We start from the raw sequence: 16,437 nt of genomic DNA, 5'->3' as shown, positions 1-16,437 counted from the left end.
TATGACAAACTCACAGCTAACATCATACTCAATGGTGAAAAACTAAACACTTTCTTCCAAGATCGGAAACAAGATTGGGCACCTGAGTGGCTCAGTCAGTTAAGTGTCCGATTCTTGATTTCGACTCAGGTCATGATCTCATGGTTTGTGAGATAGAGCCCTGTGGCGGGCTCTGTGCTGACAGTGTGGATCCTGCCTGGGATTCTCTCCCTCCCTCTCTCTCTCTCTCTGCCCCTCTCCCACTCACACACACACACTCTCTCTCTCTCTCTCAAAATAAACATTAAAAAAAAAAAGAAACAAGAAAAGGATGCCCACGGTCACCACTTTTATTCAATCACACAACAAAAAGCAATCAGCCACAGCAATCCCACAACAAAAAGAAATAGAAGGCATCCAATTTGGTAAGAAAGAAGTAAAACTTTCATTCTGCAGATGCCATACTATATATAGAAAACCCTAAAGATTCCACCAAAGAACTATTAGAACTGATAAATGGACTCAGTAAAGTTGCAGGATACAAAATTAACATATAGAAACATATTGTGCTTCTATACAGCAATAACAAACTAGCAGAAAGAGAAATTAAGAAAAAATCCCATTTATAATTATATCAAAAAAATAAAATACCTAGGAATAAATTTTACCAAGTAGGTGAAAGACCTGTACTTTGAAAACTATAAGATAAAACAAATTGGAGATAACACAAATAAATAGAAAGCTGCTCACAGACTGGAATAAGTGATATTGTTAAAATATCCATACTATCCAAAGCAACCTACAGATTCAGTGCAATCCCTATCAATATACCAATAGCACTTTTCACAGAACTAGAATGAATAATCCTAAAATTTGTATAGTACCACAAAAGATGCCAAATAGCTGAAGCAATCTGAGAAAAACAAAGCTGGAGGTTTCACATTCCTAGATTTCAAACTATAATACAAAGCTATAGTAATCAAAGAGTATGGCACTGGCACAAAAACAGATGCATATATCAATGGAACATAACAGAGATCCCAGAAATAAACCCACACTTATATGGTCAATTAATCTACAACAAAGGAGGCAACAATATTCAATGGGGAAAAGACAATCTCTTTAATAAATGGTGCTGGGAAAACTGGAAAGCTACAGGAAAAAGAATGGAACTAGACTGCTGTCTTATACCATAGGCAAAAATAAACTCAAAATGGATCAAAGACCTACATGTGGGACCTGAAACCACAGAAATCCTAAAAAAAAAAAAAAAAACCATAGGTGGGGTGCCTGGGTGGCTCAATTGGTTAAGTGTCCAACTCTTGATTTCAGTTCAGGTCATGATCTCACAGTTCATGAGTTTGAGCCCCACATCAGGATCTGCACTGACAGCATAGAGCCTGCCTGGGATTCTGTCTCCCTTTATCTCTGTCCCTCCCCCACCTCAAAAATAAACATTTTTTTAAAAAGAAAGAAAACATAGGCAGTAATCTCTTTGACATCAGCCTTAACATTTTCTAGATATTTCTCCTCAGACAAGGGAAACAAAAGCAAAAATAAACTATTGGGACTACACCAAAATAAAAAGCATTAAAACAGCAAAGGAAAGCATCAACAAAATAAAGGCAGCCTACTGAACAGGAGAAGATATTTGCAAATGACATATTTGATAATGGGTTAATGTCCAAAATAAAAAATTTATATAACCCAACACCCCCCAAAAATCTGATTAAAATGGCAGAGGACCTGAACAGACATTTTCCCAAAGACATACAAGTGACCAACAGACATATGAAAAGATGTTCAACATCACTAAACATCAGGGAAATGCAAATCAAAACTACAGACAGGCATCATCTTAACACCTGTCATAATGGCTAGTATTGAAAAGACAAGAAATAACAAGTGTTATCAAGGATGTAGAAAAAAGGGAACCCCCATGCACTGGAAAAAAAGGGAATGTAAGTTGGTGCAAGCACTATGGAAGACAGTATGGAGGTTCCTCAAAAAATAAAAAATAGAACTACTCTATGATCCAGTAAATCCACTTTTAGATATTGACACAAAGAAAATGAAAACCCTAATTTAAAAATATATATGTACCTCTATGTTCATTGCAGCATTATTTACCACAGCCAAGACATGGAAGCAACCTAAGTATCCATTGATAGATGAGTGGATAAAGATGTGGTATACATGCGATAGAATATTACTCAGGCATAAAAAAGAATAAAATTTTGCCATCTAGGACATACATGGACCTAGAAGGCATTATACTAAATGAAATAAGTAAAGATAGAGGAAGACAAATACAAAATATGATTTTACTTACATATAAAATCTAAAAAAAGAAAGCAACAAAACAAAGGAGTCATAAATACAGAAAACAAAGTAGTGGTTGCCAGAGGGAAGGGGATGAGGGAATGAGTGAAATAGGTAAAGAGGATTAAAAGATACAAATTTCAGTTATAAACTAAGTCATGGGGATATAAAGTACAGCATAACAAATATAATCAATAATATTGTGGGGCACCTGGGAGGCTCAGTTGGTTGAGCATGGGACTCTTGATTTCCCTTCAGGTAATGATCTCACAGTTCATGGGAAAGAGCCCTGCATCAGGCTCTACACTGCAGAGCCTGCTTAGAATTCTCTCTCTCCCTCTGCCTCTCTGCCCGCACTCTTGTGGTCTCTCTCTCTCCCTCTCAAAATAAATAAATAAACGTAAATATATATATATATATATATATATATATATATATACACACAGAGAGAGAGAGAGAGAGTAATAAAATTATATGGTGATAGATGGTAAGTACAGTTAATGTGGTGAGCATTTCAAAATGTATATAGATTGAATCACTATATTGTACACTTCAAATTAATATAATATTGTTTCATCTATACCTCAAATTTAAACAAATTAAGAATTAAGTAAGTATATGTAAAACACTGACAACAGTGCTTGGCACACAGTAAGCACCATATAAAGATTTGTTATAATCACTTTTACAGTACTTTCATTTCTTCACTGTCACTCACTCATTCTGATCCCATCACTTTACCATAAACAATGTTTACTAAGAATATCAATGGCCTCTGTGTTGCTAAATCCAACATATGTTTTAGTCATCATCTTACTTGAGGTCTATGCAGCAGTTGATAATCAATGTTAACACTCTCTTCTTATCACATTCTCTTTCCTAGTCCAAGACTTCAATTACCACCTACCCACCAGGGTCTTACCCACCTTTATCTGTAGCCTAAACCTCTCTTCTATGCTCCAGGCCCCACAGGCCAGTGGTTACCTGGACATCTCCCCTCGGATGTCTCAAAAGCATCTCATATGCACTGTCTCCAAACTTGAGCCATGATCTTTCTCTCCCTACCCACTTGTCTTTGAATATTCCATTTTTTCAAGCCCCTCTTCACCTGGCTGACCCCTACACTTACTTTAGATTTTAGTTAAGCATCACTTCCTCAGGGGACCCTGAGATGAATGCCCTCAAAGAAACTTCCATAGCACCTCTCTACTTCACACCTACAATTAGAAGATAAGCTTCACAAGGGCAGGGATCATGTCTGTCTTCTCACTACTATAGTCCAGGACCTGAATGAGGTAGCCTCCAGGGCATTTTCATTTGCATTGAGGTCTACTGCATTCTTCAACGAGTATTAACTGTGCCCTTGGTGCCAAGCTAAGGCACTACTAAAATAGTTAAAATTTGACAGAGTGCAAAGCTGTCTAGCAGGGGAGACAATATTTAATCTATCCCCCCAAATTACTTTGAATTGCGATAAAAGGCTCACTGATCACTTTTTTTTTTTTTTTTTAAGCCTAAGGTGATTTGTCCCTTGAACAACCAACACTATGCACATCCTGTAATAACGCTATGGGTCCGGGTAACCGATGCAATTGTGTGGGATTTCTACCATTGTGTTTACATTTTACTTATCACTTGGGTACTGGTACCCAATCCTACCTTAGCAAGCCAACTGCTTTTAACCCAGCACTCCTGTGTCCCCAGTACACAGAGAGGAGTTTGCGAAGAGGTCTCCCGTAACCCCAGGCGGCCACAAAGCCTCTGAGGAGTGTGAAGGCGGGACAGTCCGGGGGAGGAAAAGCCGAGGCCTGTGCTTGGGTGGGTTTTTTTGTGAATAGTCTGCAGCTAAAGCCGGGAGGGGTAAATAAGGCTGAAAAAGAGAACCTAGCACAAGCTGCAGTTTGGACAAGAGTGCACAAAGACCGAGCGCCGCACCACACCTTCCGGAGCCCCGGCGCTCGTAGCTGAACAGAGCCAGTCCCGCGAGACTACAACGAATTCCCAGGGACTCCCTCAAACTCCAGGTAAACACCCGTAGGGGTGGGGCAAGAGGAGGGCGGCGGCGCGGGTCGCTCGCCTTACAGCGCTAAGGAATCTCAGTTCTCGCGATCTTTCCGGAGCCGACCCACCACGGGGAGTCCGAGTGCGTTGCTGTGGCTTGAGTGTCGCGAGGGCGGAGACTGTATGGGAGGGAGAAGCCCTTTTGGCCTGCCCTACGGAAGCCTGCGAGGGAGGGTGGTGACCGCTGCCCCGTCCAATTGTCCCGATGCCCAGCGCCAGCGCAAGCCGCAGGAGTCAGGAGAAGCCGCGGGAGATCATGGACGCGGCGGAAGTGGGTGTTCTCCTTCCCCGGGACTGGGACGACAGACCCCTGGGCCACATCGCGCTGAGGGAGGGAGTAGGGTGAGCGGGGCCCTGCTTCCAGCTCCCTGTCCGCACTTTGCTTGCGGGCCGCAGGCCTGGTGTCCGGGCGCCCAGAGCGCTCTCTGGGCTTCCAGGGCCCTTGCGCGAGCATCGTGGCTAGATCTACTTCGGATCTCATTTTTCACAGGGGCGCTTGGAGGCCTATTGTAACAGAAGCGTGTCCCAGGGTGGGGTGGACGTGGAGCAACAACTGTCCCGGAAGTAGGAGCGGCTGGGGTCACACGTGCCTGGGTTAGGCACGTCCTTCACGTAATCTGCCCCTACACCTCGTCTTGTAAAATTGTAATGTCCACTTGTAGTCGATTTCTCTTCTCAGCTCTCATGTTCCTAATGTTTTTACAGGTAATGACAGTACTTAGTAAAGCGATCTGTCGATGTGTTTAATGACCATTTACCGTGTGACAGCTTTAAAGAACGCTTGCCATTTTTATTTATTTTCTCCCTTCTAGTGACCCAGTGAGGTAGGTAGGGAAGTTTGCAGAGCAAGCGTTTGAGATGAAGTGATTCAAAATCATGTGGGTAGTTCCTAATACCTAGTGGTCCTTCAATGCTTTTCAAAAATGAAATTTTGAAGACATCCTACAACTTATGTGCATTGTAGGATAACTGGGCCTTAATCCCTACCCAGCTCCTAATTTTTCTCTTGAGTAATTATAAATTTGTGATAAGCTACGTAAGGAATAGGTCATCTTAACAACATTAGATGGAATAAAAGTTGCCTAAATATGAACAGTACTGATAAATGACCCTTTACTCACACCATGTAATCTACAAATGCTGGCCTCATGCTATCTTGTGTGACTGTATTTCTCTATTAGGGCTGGGTTATCTTTGTCTTTAGGTGTATTTTTTTTTTTTTATTTAAAAAAAAAAAACTTGTTCAGTATGCACCTTAACATGTCTGGTTTATTTTGGTATAAACACAAACTGCAATATCCATCAGATCTACCGGAGAGGATTCCACCAAGTAGCTATAGACTGACAGAAACTAATTGTTTCATATATGTTTTAAATTACCTTGTAAAACCTAGGGAAATTATTTTTGCTTATTTTTGATCTGATTAATTATATAAACTGTGCTCCCTTGCAGATTGCATAGGTCTAGATATAAGGTAGGCATTGTGGTGCTATTATGTCATTTTATAGCTAGAAGGATCTTAAGGTACCATTTTAGAAGTAAAGGGAGATTAAAATAAAAGACCACTTGTCTATTCTGTAAGTATAGTTTGTTGTTAATAGTCTGTACCCTATATCACCTGTTTCTTGTTGCTAACTTTATGTGTAACTAGAAATTAGATATTGGCCATTTCCAACTGCTTACAACCCTGTGTACTGAGGGTAGTTTTTAAATTTTTTTTTTAAACGTTTATTTATTTTTGAGACAGAGAGAGACAGAGCATGAACAGGGGAGGGGCAGAGAGAGAGGGAGACACAGAATCCGAAACAGGCTCCAGGCTCTGAGCGGTCAGCACAGAGCCCGACGTGGGGCTCGAACTCACGGACCGTGAGATCATGACCTGAGCCGAAGTCGGACGCTTAACCAACTGAGCCACCCAGGCGCCCCTGAGGGTAGTTTGTAGAAACAGGAAGCTGGTGAATTTTTTTGCTATTTTACAAAGTTGTAGTAGCTTATGTCCAACATTTCCCATTTTTAAAAACTGAGGACATCTGGTGCTCAGAAAGGTTACTCCAAAATGTTGGTTCTCTTTGAACATCTCTTCCTGTAATAGGAAGTTAATAAAACTGTACTTCATCCTACTCCCTTCACAGAGGAAATTTATATCCCTGCTTTGAAGTCATTTAATCTTCTTTTTGAAGAAGGTAGTTAAGATGTGTTATACGTGTATGTAAATTTTATCTGAGAAAGCTGTTGCGTATGGTATATCCATCCAGGAGTGGTGATCTTCAAAAATTAACCAGAAACTTTCTATATATAGGTAAATGATAGATTTCCACACTTTAAAACTACTGACTCTCTAATTAATAAAATGGTTCTGAAAGTTAAAATGAATTCATTTTTATATTCTGTTATTTGTATTTATGTGTATACTATGCTATTAACGTTTAAATAAAAAGTCATAATCCAAAAACATTTCTTTGTAGGATTATGCTAAAGAAAGATATGGAGTATCTTCAATGATACAGTCACAAGAAAAACCAGGTTAGTAGCTATATGATAATAAGCTTTTTTTTTTTTCTTTCTAATTCCAGGAAAGCACTTCATAAAGTTTTAAGTAAGTTTGGCATAATAACTCTGAAGGCATAACTCTGAAAAGGTTAAGTGAATAAATAACCCGACCAGACACCATAACCCTGCAGAAACATTGTCAATTTGAGGCTACGAATCTAGGAAGGGAAGAAAATATGTTAAAGGAGTATACTTTAAATGGTAAATTATGTTAAAACGATAAGGTAAAAGATTTAACTGAGATTAAGTTCTGGCTTACGAGATAAAACAAGAATGGGTAATATTAACTGCCTTCATTAAATACAACTTTTTTACATGTTTCATGAAACCACCTCCTTTTCCCCCTTGCATTATTATATTTCTTTGAAATTGACTTGTCACATTCTGTTTCTCTCAGACCTGTAGGTTTTCTATTTATAAGCATTTGCCTTCCTTTGTTTGCATTTTTGTATATTTGTATGCATGTAATTTCGGCAGATTTATCTTACTCTTAACTATTTAACAATCTCTTTTCTTTTGGTAGACACCCTCAAATTATTTTTTAAGTACTTCTGATTTAGAAGCCTGCCTTTAAATTTAATTTTTGGAAATAATAAATCTCCAGATCAGTTTTAATGTTATTTTGGATTTGATTAATTGTACCATCATAAAATCACTTTACTTCCCAACTTTGTTGACAAAGTATGCATTAAAAGACCTAAATAGTTTGCTAAAAATAAACCATTTCCGAAAGAAAAAAAAAAAAAAAAAGAAAGAAACAATAGAATAAAAGAATTTAGTATAAAATGAGATGTAAGCAATATAGTATAGGAGATGACATTCTCATGCCCGGACAAGCAGGAGAGGTGATTTGAGACTTTTTTTCAGCTCAGGTATCTTCCTAAACTGGACTTCCTTGAGCTGTAACAACGAATCTCACTGGTGTTTCAATCTCTTAACATGAGCCCCAGTCACCTGTTGCCGTAATTACTGTTCCCATTTGGCTGGCAAATTCGGACTGCTGTCTTCCACTTAAAATTTCTTCTCACAGGAGGGAAAAATAAACTATATGTCACCTGGTTACATTACTGTAACAGGAGAATACTGCCTTTGGTTTTATCTCTGCTAAAATCCTAATACCTAGTTCAACACCAAGTTTCCTTCTGATCTGTTTCCATTTCTCCAAATTCCTTCATTCTAATGCTAGTGACTTAGAAGTGTGGAAGAGGCAGTAGATTTTCAAACTGAAACCCTCCTGCCCCTGATCATTGTCTCAACCAGTCTTACTGGTGAGAGTGTGGCATGTCCTTCAAGGATGTGTGGATATGTTGAAGGTTGGGAAGCCCTATGCTACTTAGTTGGAATGCCACACGAAACAAGGGATGTTGCTCTTTGTTTTCAAAAGTACTATTAGAATTACCCTAATCATGCTGTTTATTTAGAACTTTATTCTTTTAGATTTATGTTACTCTGTTTCATTTGGTTTTGAGTTTTGACTGCCTAGTTAGTAAGTCATTTTGTTTTGTCAGTCTTGGCATTTTCAGAATTGTCTTTTAAAATTTTATGCTGCTTTGTCTTTTCTCTTTCACACTTTATTTTGCCTGAGTTTACACAGCAGTTTTGGAAATTGGCTTAATTCATAAGGTCTGTCAGCAATGTTTTGCAGAAATTTTCTTGTGCTACCTCATGGCTTAAAAATTCGTCATTCTTTCTCGTTGTTTCTGGCAATGAGAACCATGGTATACTCCTGTCAATTGAATTATCTCTAAGCTGCGTCTTTGCTTCAAGAGACAAGTTATAAATACATTTAGCAAAGTAGGTAAAATAGATTTATAATTTGATTTCATTATAATATCCTCCCAAAGGTATTTTTAGTAATGTAGTAACTAGGTTTTGCTGCATGTGATATTGACAAATTTGGTTACACTTAGGCAATAAAACTCTTGGAAATAGAGATCTTATATTACTCTGTTGTTATGATGTCATGTCTATTACTGTGTTTTTAATTAATACTTAAATTTTTCTTTAATATTCAAATTACTGCATATTTAGAATAAAATGATTTCTGGATCATGATTGCCTTATATCACTATCTTGACATAATAGTTGTTTTGTCACATTTTTCCTGTTTGGGAGACTCTGGATGGGTGTAGTGTTTTGTTACTAGCATTGGAGGACTCACAGCCTAAAAGGGAATTTATTGGCTCACATAACTATAGGAAACAAAGTATGAGATAGCATACAGCATGATTGGATCTAGAGGCTCAAGCAGCATCTGCAGGGCTTTCTGTCTACACTTTTTTGGCTCTGCTTCCTTTAGGTTACTGGTCGCATTCTCTTGTCCATACATCTCAGGTACTGGGAAAGATGGTGGCTGCAGCCCAGGCCTACACTATCTCAGCTCAGCAACCTCGGGAAAGAAAGCTTCATTCCCATGTTGTCTATAGTAAGTCCCACAGAAGGACTTTATTTATTTTGAGTTACATGCCCTCCCTGGATCATTCTCCGTGTCCTGGTACTATGACTATCCAGGCCTGGCAGAAAGTCCTCCCCTGTGCATAGTTGACTTGTATACCATGGCAGGCAAAGGAAAATATCATGTCCACCTAGGCAAAGGCAGGTAAAGACAAGCTGTATTTTTTTAACCATTGAAGTATTCAAGAGATTTGCGTTTTGAAACTATCTCTTTGACTCCAGTGTAGACTGAGTTAGGGGATCAGGGGAATACCAGTTTAAGGCTGTTGCTATAGTTTAGACAAAAGAAATGGTACTTTGGTTTGAGATGGTGGCAATGAAGATGAATGAGAATTGGATAGATTTTAGAGATGTACTTAGTACAGTTCATAAAACTTGAAGCAAATTGCATATGGACAGTGATAGAAAAGATGTTATCAGAGATTGGAAATTTTTTTAAATTTTTTTTTTTCAACATTTTTATTTATTTTTGGGACACAGAGAGATAAAGCATGAACGGGGGAGGGGCAGAGAGAGAGGGAGACACAGAATTGGAAACAGGCTCCAGGCTCTGAGCCATCAGCCCAGAGCCCGACGCGGGGCTCGAACTCACGGACCGCGAGATCGTGACCTGGCTGAAGTCGGACGCTTAACCGACTGCGCCACCCAGGCGCCCCAAGATTGGAAATTTTTTAAGATAATACCAAGTACTTATGCTAGCTGCCAAACCAAAATAATTATGACTTTGTAAATTCTGAATTACAAAATTGTTTCACTTATCTGCTGCAGATCGAGTTTTGGTTCGGGTTAGCGACTTGACAGTACACAGAGCTGATGAAGTTGTTTGGGTGCGTGCAAGGGTTCATACAAGTAGAGCTAAAGGTAAGATTGATTTAATGATTATGGTCCTTTTGGTAAGGATTCTAAGTTTTTGTTTTGCAAATTCCTCACAGACCAAAGTAAATCTTTCAAAACATCTATTTTCTTTCTTAAATCACTGTGAAATATTAGTCCATGGTTAATTAGTTTTAGGTTCTTATAAGACATCCTTAAAAAAAATTTGACCTGGGGCACCTGGGTGGCTCAGTCGGTTAAGCATCCGACTTCGGCTCAGGTCATGATCTCGCAGTCCGTGAATTCGAGCCCCGCGTCAGGCTCTGTGCTGACAGCTCAGAGCCTAGAGCCTGTTTCAGATTCTGTGTCTCCCTCTCTCTCTGACCCTCCCCCGTTCATGCTGTCTCTCCTGTCTCAAAAATAAATAAACGTTAAAAAAAAAAAAATTTAAAAAAAAATTTTTTTGACCTTAAAAATTCAGATTAAATCTAAGACTTTAAGGTACTTTTCTAGCATCTCTCAAAAGTTTGATTTTTTTTTTTTTTTTTTTTTTTTTTTTTAATTTTTGAGAAAGAGAAAGAGAGTGTGAGCAGACAGGGAGACACAGAATCCAAAGCAGGCTCTGGGCTCTGAGCTGTCAGCACAGAGCCTAATGCAGGGCTCAAGCTCATGAACCCCAAGATCATGACCTGAGCTGAAGTCGGATGCTTAACCTACTGAGCCACCCAGGCACCCTAAAAGTTTAGTTTTAAGTGAAGAGTGTGGTTGAGAAGCTTTTCATTTGTTAATATTCTTATATTTTAATATTTAGATGGCAAGATAGGTGATAGAGAAATAAGGCTAAGATCAGGTTATCCAATACAGTGGCCACTGGCTACATGTAACCAAATTAAAATTTAATAGTTCAAGTCACTAGCTGTATTATGAGTGCTTAATAGCCACAATGGCTAGCGGCTCCCAAAATACAGCACAAATACAGAATATTTTCATCATTGTAGGAAGTTCTATTGGATGGTACTAAGAATTTAGCAATAATAACAAAGAAAGATTAAGGTAGTTTAGACAGGCCTGTTTCTTTTTTTTTTTTTTTTCCCAACGTTTTTTTATTTATTTTTGGGACAGAGAGAGACAGAGCATGAACGGGGGAGGGGCAGAGAGAGAGGGAGACACAGAATCGGAAACAGGCTCCAGGCTCTGAGCCATCAGCCCAGAGCCTGACGCGGGGCTCGAACTCACAGACCATGAGATCGTGACCTGGCTGAAGTCGGACGCTTAACCGACTGCGCCACCCAGGCGCCCCAGGCCTGTTTCTTATAAAAAATTGTCCTAGCCTAGTGTTCAGAATTGTATAAAAGTATTAATGACACTTAACATTAGTTTATAATTTTATACTTTTCATACACTTTTTCACATTTGATCATCCCTACAAATTTTTGAAGTAGGCAGAACAGGCTTTGGTATTCTACCTTATAAATGAGAACACTGAGGCTTCAAATGAGAAAGCTACTCACCCAAGTTCTCATAGTAATTGGTAGAATATGAACAGAATGTGGTAGTTTTCTAAGACACTTAGTCTCCCTGGCGGAGCTGATTACTTCTATAATATTTAATACATGCTGTGTTACATCATTTCTTACAGTGCTTTTCAGTGTTTATTATAGAATTAATGTGGGCCCATTATTTTTAAAATTCTGACATTTTAGATTTATATCTCACTCTCAGTATCACTACTACTAAAAGTTTGTTCTTCCAGTATACTCCCCCCAAACAGCTGAATACCATTAGACTTTGAGAGGAATATTGGTGGAGTGTTAATTTTTTTTTAAATGTTGATTTGCCTTTCTGAAAGTTCCGGCCATTTATTCTACCAAAAGATAATCACATTGTTTTGTATTCCTTCATTTAGTTGTCTTTTTCACGTTAGACTGGGAGCCTTTGTTCTGTCCAACTGGCCACTGTGTCTCTTAAACATAGTTATTTAGCAAATTAAAAGAATGCATACTACATGTAGGTCTGAACCAAGAATACTTCCCTTCGCACCCATCCCCCAAATGGAACAATATGTGTATCAATAAGGATAAATGTAATGAATTGAAACACAGCATATATTTTTAAATCCATAAATTTATAATAACGCTAAGGCAGGCAAATAAAACCTAGTTGGTCACTGGTGAAACAAACTCATTATTTTGAAAACTGATTAAAGTATCGTTTCTGTATGAATTCTATATCCCTGGCTAACCAAATGGTAGATAGAGGAAAGATGCTGGAGAAGTATTGCAGTGAATAAAATGAAAAAAAAGCGTGTTAGAGCTTCATCATTTTGTCCCTAGTAGATTATCCAGGCATTCATCACCAGTGATTGCTAATGATACAATAGAGAGACAATCAGAAATATTTTATGTCTCTTCATGAAAGAACCCAACACCACCCAATGCTACTGTCTTGCCCAAAAAATTGTACCTGAATCTCAATGTAGCCTTTAGAGCTAACTACCAATTTATAGGAAAAACATAGGACAAATGACTGTGTTAAGTGACAATGAGGATGCAGTCAGCAAAATCTAGATTATAGGAAACTACTAAGCAAAAATGATGTGATCTCTTCAACAAAGAAATAGAAAAGGGAGGGAGAAACATACGATTTTTTTTTTAAGTTTATTTATTTTTGACAGAGACAGGGTGCAAGCATGAGCTGGGGGAGGGACAGAGAGAGAAGGAGACACAGAATCCTAAGCAGGCTCCAGGCTCCATGCTGTCAGCACAGAGCCTGACACAGGGCTCGAACCCACAAACCGTGAGATCATGACCTGGGCCGAAGTCGTATGCCCAACCGAGTGAGCCACCCAGGCGCCCCAAGGAGAAACATATGATTAAAATAGACTTAAGAATTTTATCTCTTGGAGCACCTGAGTGGCTCAGTTGAGTAGGCATCCGACTTTGGCTCAGGTCATGATCTCACAGTTCGTGAGATCTCTGTTGATAGCTCAGAGCCTAGACCCTGCTTCGGATTCTGTGTCTCCCTCTCTCTCTCTACTCTCCCCGCTCATGCTCTGTCTCTTTCCGTCTCTAAAAAATAAATAAATGTTTAAAAAAAATTTTTTTTATCTCTCAACCAGTCACTTATTTGGATCCAAAGGTGAATGAATGAATGAGTAAATGAAAATGGAGGATACTTGAGACTTGGAAATTTGAACATTGGCTGGATGTTTGACGTTAAATAACTTCTTTTAGTTGGAATAATAGTACTATGGTAATATTATTTTTAAAAAGATCTTATCTCTTAGGAATAATGTACTTAAGAACTTTGTACAGATGAAATAACAGCAAAATAGTTTGCTTCACAGTATACTGTACAAGAGTCAAGGGATATGTGGATTGGAATAAAGCTAAAACAAGAATGGCCCTGAGTTGTTAATTATTGAAGTACATGGAGATTGTAGGTAGACATTGGTATCATTTACAAATTATGATCTTTTGTCCTTCTCTTTCAAATGTTTATCTCATTTCTTGTTTCTCTTTGTAATGATTAGTAGATTCTCCGGTACTACGGGGATTTCCTCAATGAAGAATTTTTCAGACAGCAGAGATTTAACTCCTGATGAGTTATTTCATGCCTTTGGGTGTTCTACATAAAATGTCATTAGAAAACAATGCCAAAGTTTAAAGACTAGAGTAAAAGAAATTTTCTTCTAGTCCAAATTTTCTGTTACCAGGAATACATATTAAATTTTATTAGGCCTTTTTTGATCTTTTTTTTCCCTCAAAATATAATTGTGTTGAGTGTATTTATGTAGAGGTTCATATAATATTCTCTCTGCTTTTGTATTTGTTTGAAATTTTCCATATAATAAAAAATTAAAATGCAGCTGATCCTCTTTATTCATGGATTGTGTATTTGCAAATTCTGCTTGCTAAAATGTATTTGTAACCCCCAAAATCAATACCTGCAGCACTTTCACTGTCATTCACAGACATGTCAGACATACTCATGTGCAGAGAGGCAAAAAACTTGAGTCATCCAACGCACATGTTCCCAGCTGAGGTCAAACAGTGAAGCTCTGCCTTCTTGTATCAGCTCTCTTCACAATCTATTTAAGGCCATGTTCTTCACAGTTTTGTGCTTTTTGTTGGTGATATGGCTATTTACAGTGGCCACCAAGCATAGTGCTAAAGTGTTTTCCAGTGTTCCTAAGTGCAAGAAGGCTTGTGCCTTACTGAGAAAATATAAGTGTTAGAGAAGCTTCATTCAAGCATGAGTTATAGTGCTTTTGGCCGTTGAGTTCAATATTAATGAATCAACAGTGTATATTAAGTAGTGTGTCTTTAAACCGAAACACACACAAGGTTATGTATTGATGGACTGATGAAAATATTGTGACCAGAGTCTCACGGGAACCTAACCTTATATTTCTCCTAGGAGCAGTGGTGGTTCAATATTTGCAAATTCATTGTTCCTGGTGACTTTATAGAACATAACTGCCACAATTAACAAGAATCAGTTCTTTGTAATTGTAATGATTTACAGTAGTGGATTTCTTAATGTTGAACCATTTTTGGATTCTTGGAATAAATGGAATTTGGCAAAGGTGTGGGTAGTATTCTTTCAGTATAGTACTAGGTTAATTTTCGTGGGTTTTTTTTTTCCTTGGAATTTTACATTAATCTAGTTTTCATAATTTGTTATTAGAAAACCCTATTATTTTGTTTTTAAGTATATGTATATATATATGGGTGTGTGTGTGTGTGTGTCTGTGTTTAAATTAGAAATTACCTAAATAATACATACATATTTTCACATGAATTTTTCAGAGAATACAGCAATAATAATCCCTTTTGTCTTCTCTATATGCTATCCTCTGCCCCAGCCTTTTCTATTAATTCTTATTGTTCATTGTCTTTCTAAAAATCTTTTTTAATGCACATATGTACACATACATATATACAGGTTTTTATTTGTTTTTTTATGTGTGACTTTTAACTTGTCTTATTTTACACAGAAGACATATTTTACATGTTATTTTGCAACATTTTTGTTTTCAGTTAACAGTGTTTCTTGAAGATCTTCCCTTGATACTAGTTACAGATCTACATAAGGCAGTATTTATCCATTATAGGTATCTAGAAGTGAAATTGCTGGGTTGAAGGGTATATTTATGCATACTTAAATTTTCTTATACCAGATTACACCCAAAAAAGCTGTGCTCAGTTATACTCCCCACGAGTGTGTGACAGTACCACTTTCTCTATATTGTTGCCAGTAGTGATTTTCAATGTTTTTCATTTCTGCCAAAGTAGATTATCTAAAGAAACAAAATCTTATGTTTTCAATTTGCAAAACCCTGATTGCCTCTACTCCCTTCTTCCTTTTATAGGAAAAATTGTCAGTAAATATGATTTTTACTTGGAAGCATTCAAGTGCTGTAACTCCAGGAGTAGTAACACATTAAAACTGGACTTGGAGAAACAACGCATGCTGGCAGTTTCAAGTAGAGCAAAGCTCTGTAAAACCACAAATAAGGAAATGGAAGTGTCAAAATCATAGTGTCAGAAGTATGACAACTAGAATCCTGTTATGCAAAAAAACAACAAAACAAAAACGGTTAACAACAAATATCCTTAAATTTAAGGATAGTGTTTCATACATTTTAAAAAGTTAAATCAGATTTCTTATAGTAGGTTTATGTATCACATCCCTAAAATCAAGTGGTTTATATAGGAGCAAGGAGAAATTTTTAACTCTTAATGATATGATAAAAATTTGTTTCTTTTGATTGTGAAAGCTTATGAGCTTAAGCCTACATCTTGAAAGAGTAACTGAAGTATCTGTGGCTCCTTTCAAATTTTAAATATACTACATTTAAGTCATTTAGCACAAAATAATTCTCTTTCAATACTTTTCTTCCTAAAAACTTGCTTATACTTCCAAAATAGCTAGTTTATTTTGGTAATTATGTAGTTTAGAACCTCAGCTTCTCTTCATACAAGAATATTTCAGAGGAAATAGCAAATGGAAAGTACTTTAAAACATTTAGGTCTTTGCTGTTTTATTCAGTAACAGATCAACATAAATGATGAAGGAAAATAATTACTGTTGGGTATTAGTTAATTATCTAAATAATGAGTTCAGGAGCTTGGCAAGCTAAAAGACAGTAGGAAGAGATGAAAACAAAAGATTGCTTTACACCTAGTTCTTCCACAGTAGCACATTTTATTGGGTGGCTCAGTCGGTTAAACATCTGACTTCAGCTCACGTCA

The 16,437-nt window shown here is 37.6% G+C and overlaps 1 protein-coding gene across 3 annotated transcripts in view; it reads left to right on the top strand.

The window, feature by feature from the left end:
* The first annotated feature begins 4,408 nt into the window (after positions 1–4,408).
* Positions 4,409–16,437, top strand: part of DARS1 (aspartyl-tRNA synthetase 1) — a 65,146-nt gene continuing 53,117 nt past the window's right edge. Inside the window, exons 1-3 of one of the 3 annotated variants that reach the window (XM_030323961.1) lie at positions 4,409–4,704; positions 6,829–6,886; positions 10,136–10,228. In XM_030323961.1, coding sequence (XP_030179821.1) covers positions 4,486–4,704; positions 6,829–6,886; positions 10,136–10,228 — 370 coding nt within the window. In that variant the 5' untranslated portion in view covers positions 4,409–4,485. Of the gene's footprint in view, positions 4,705–4,889; positions 5,068–6,828; positions 6,887–10,135; positions 10,229–16,437 lie in introns of those variants that run through there. The other 2 variants (XM_030323959.2, XM_030323960.2) reach the window with 2 other exon arrangements.

The sequence above is a fragment of the Lynx canadensis genome, chromosome C1 (genome assembly GCF_007474595.2).
Source record: "Lynx canadensis isolate LIC74 chromosome C1, mLynCan4.pri.v2, whole genome shotgun sequence".
Taxonomy (NCBI): Eukaryota; Metazoa; Chordata; class Mammalia; order Carnivora; family Felidae; genus Lynx; species Lynx canadensis.
The sequence above is the reverse complement of the archived record's forward strand: the minus strand, read 5'-3'. Positions and strand labels throughout refer to the sequence as shown.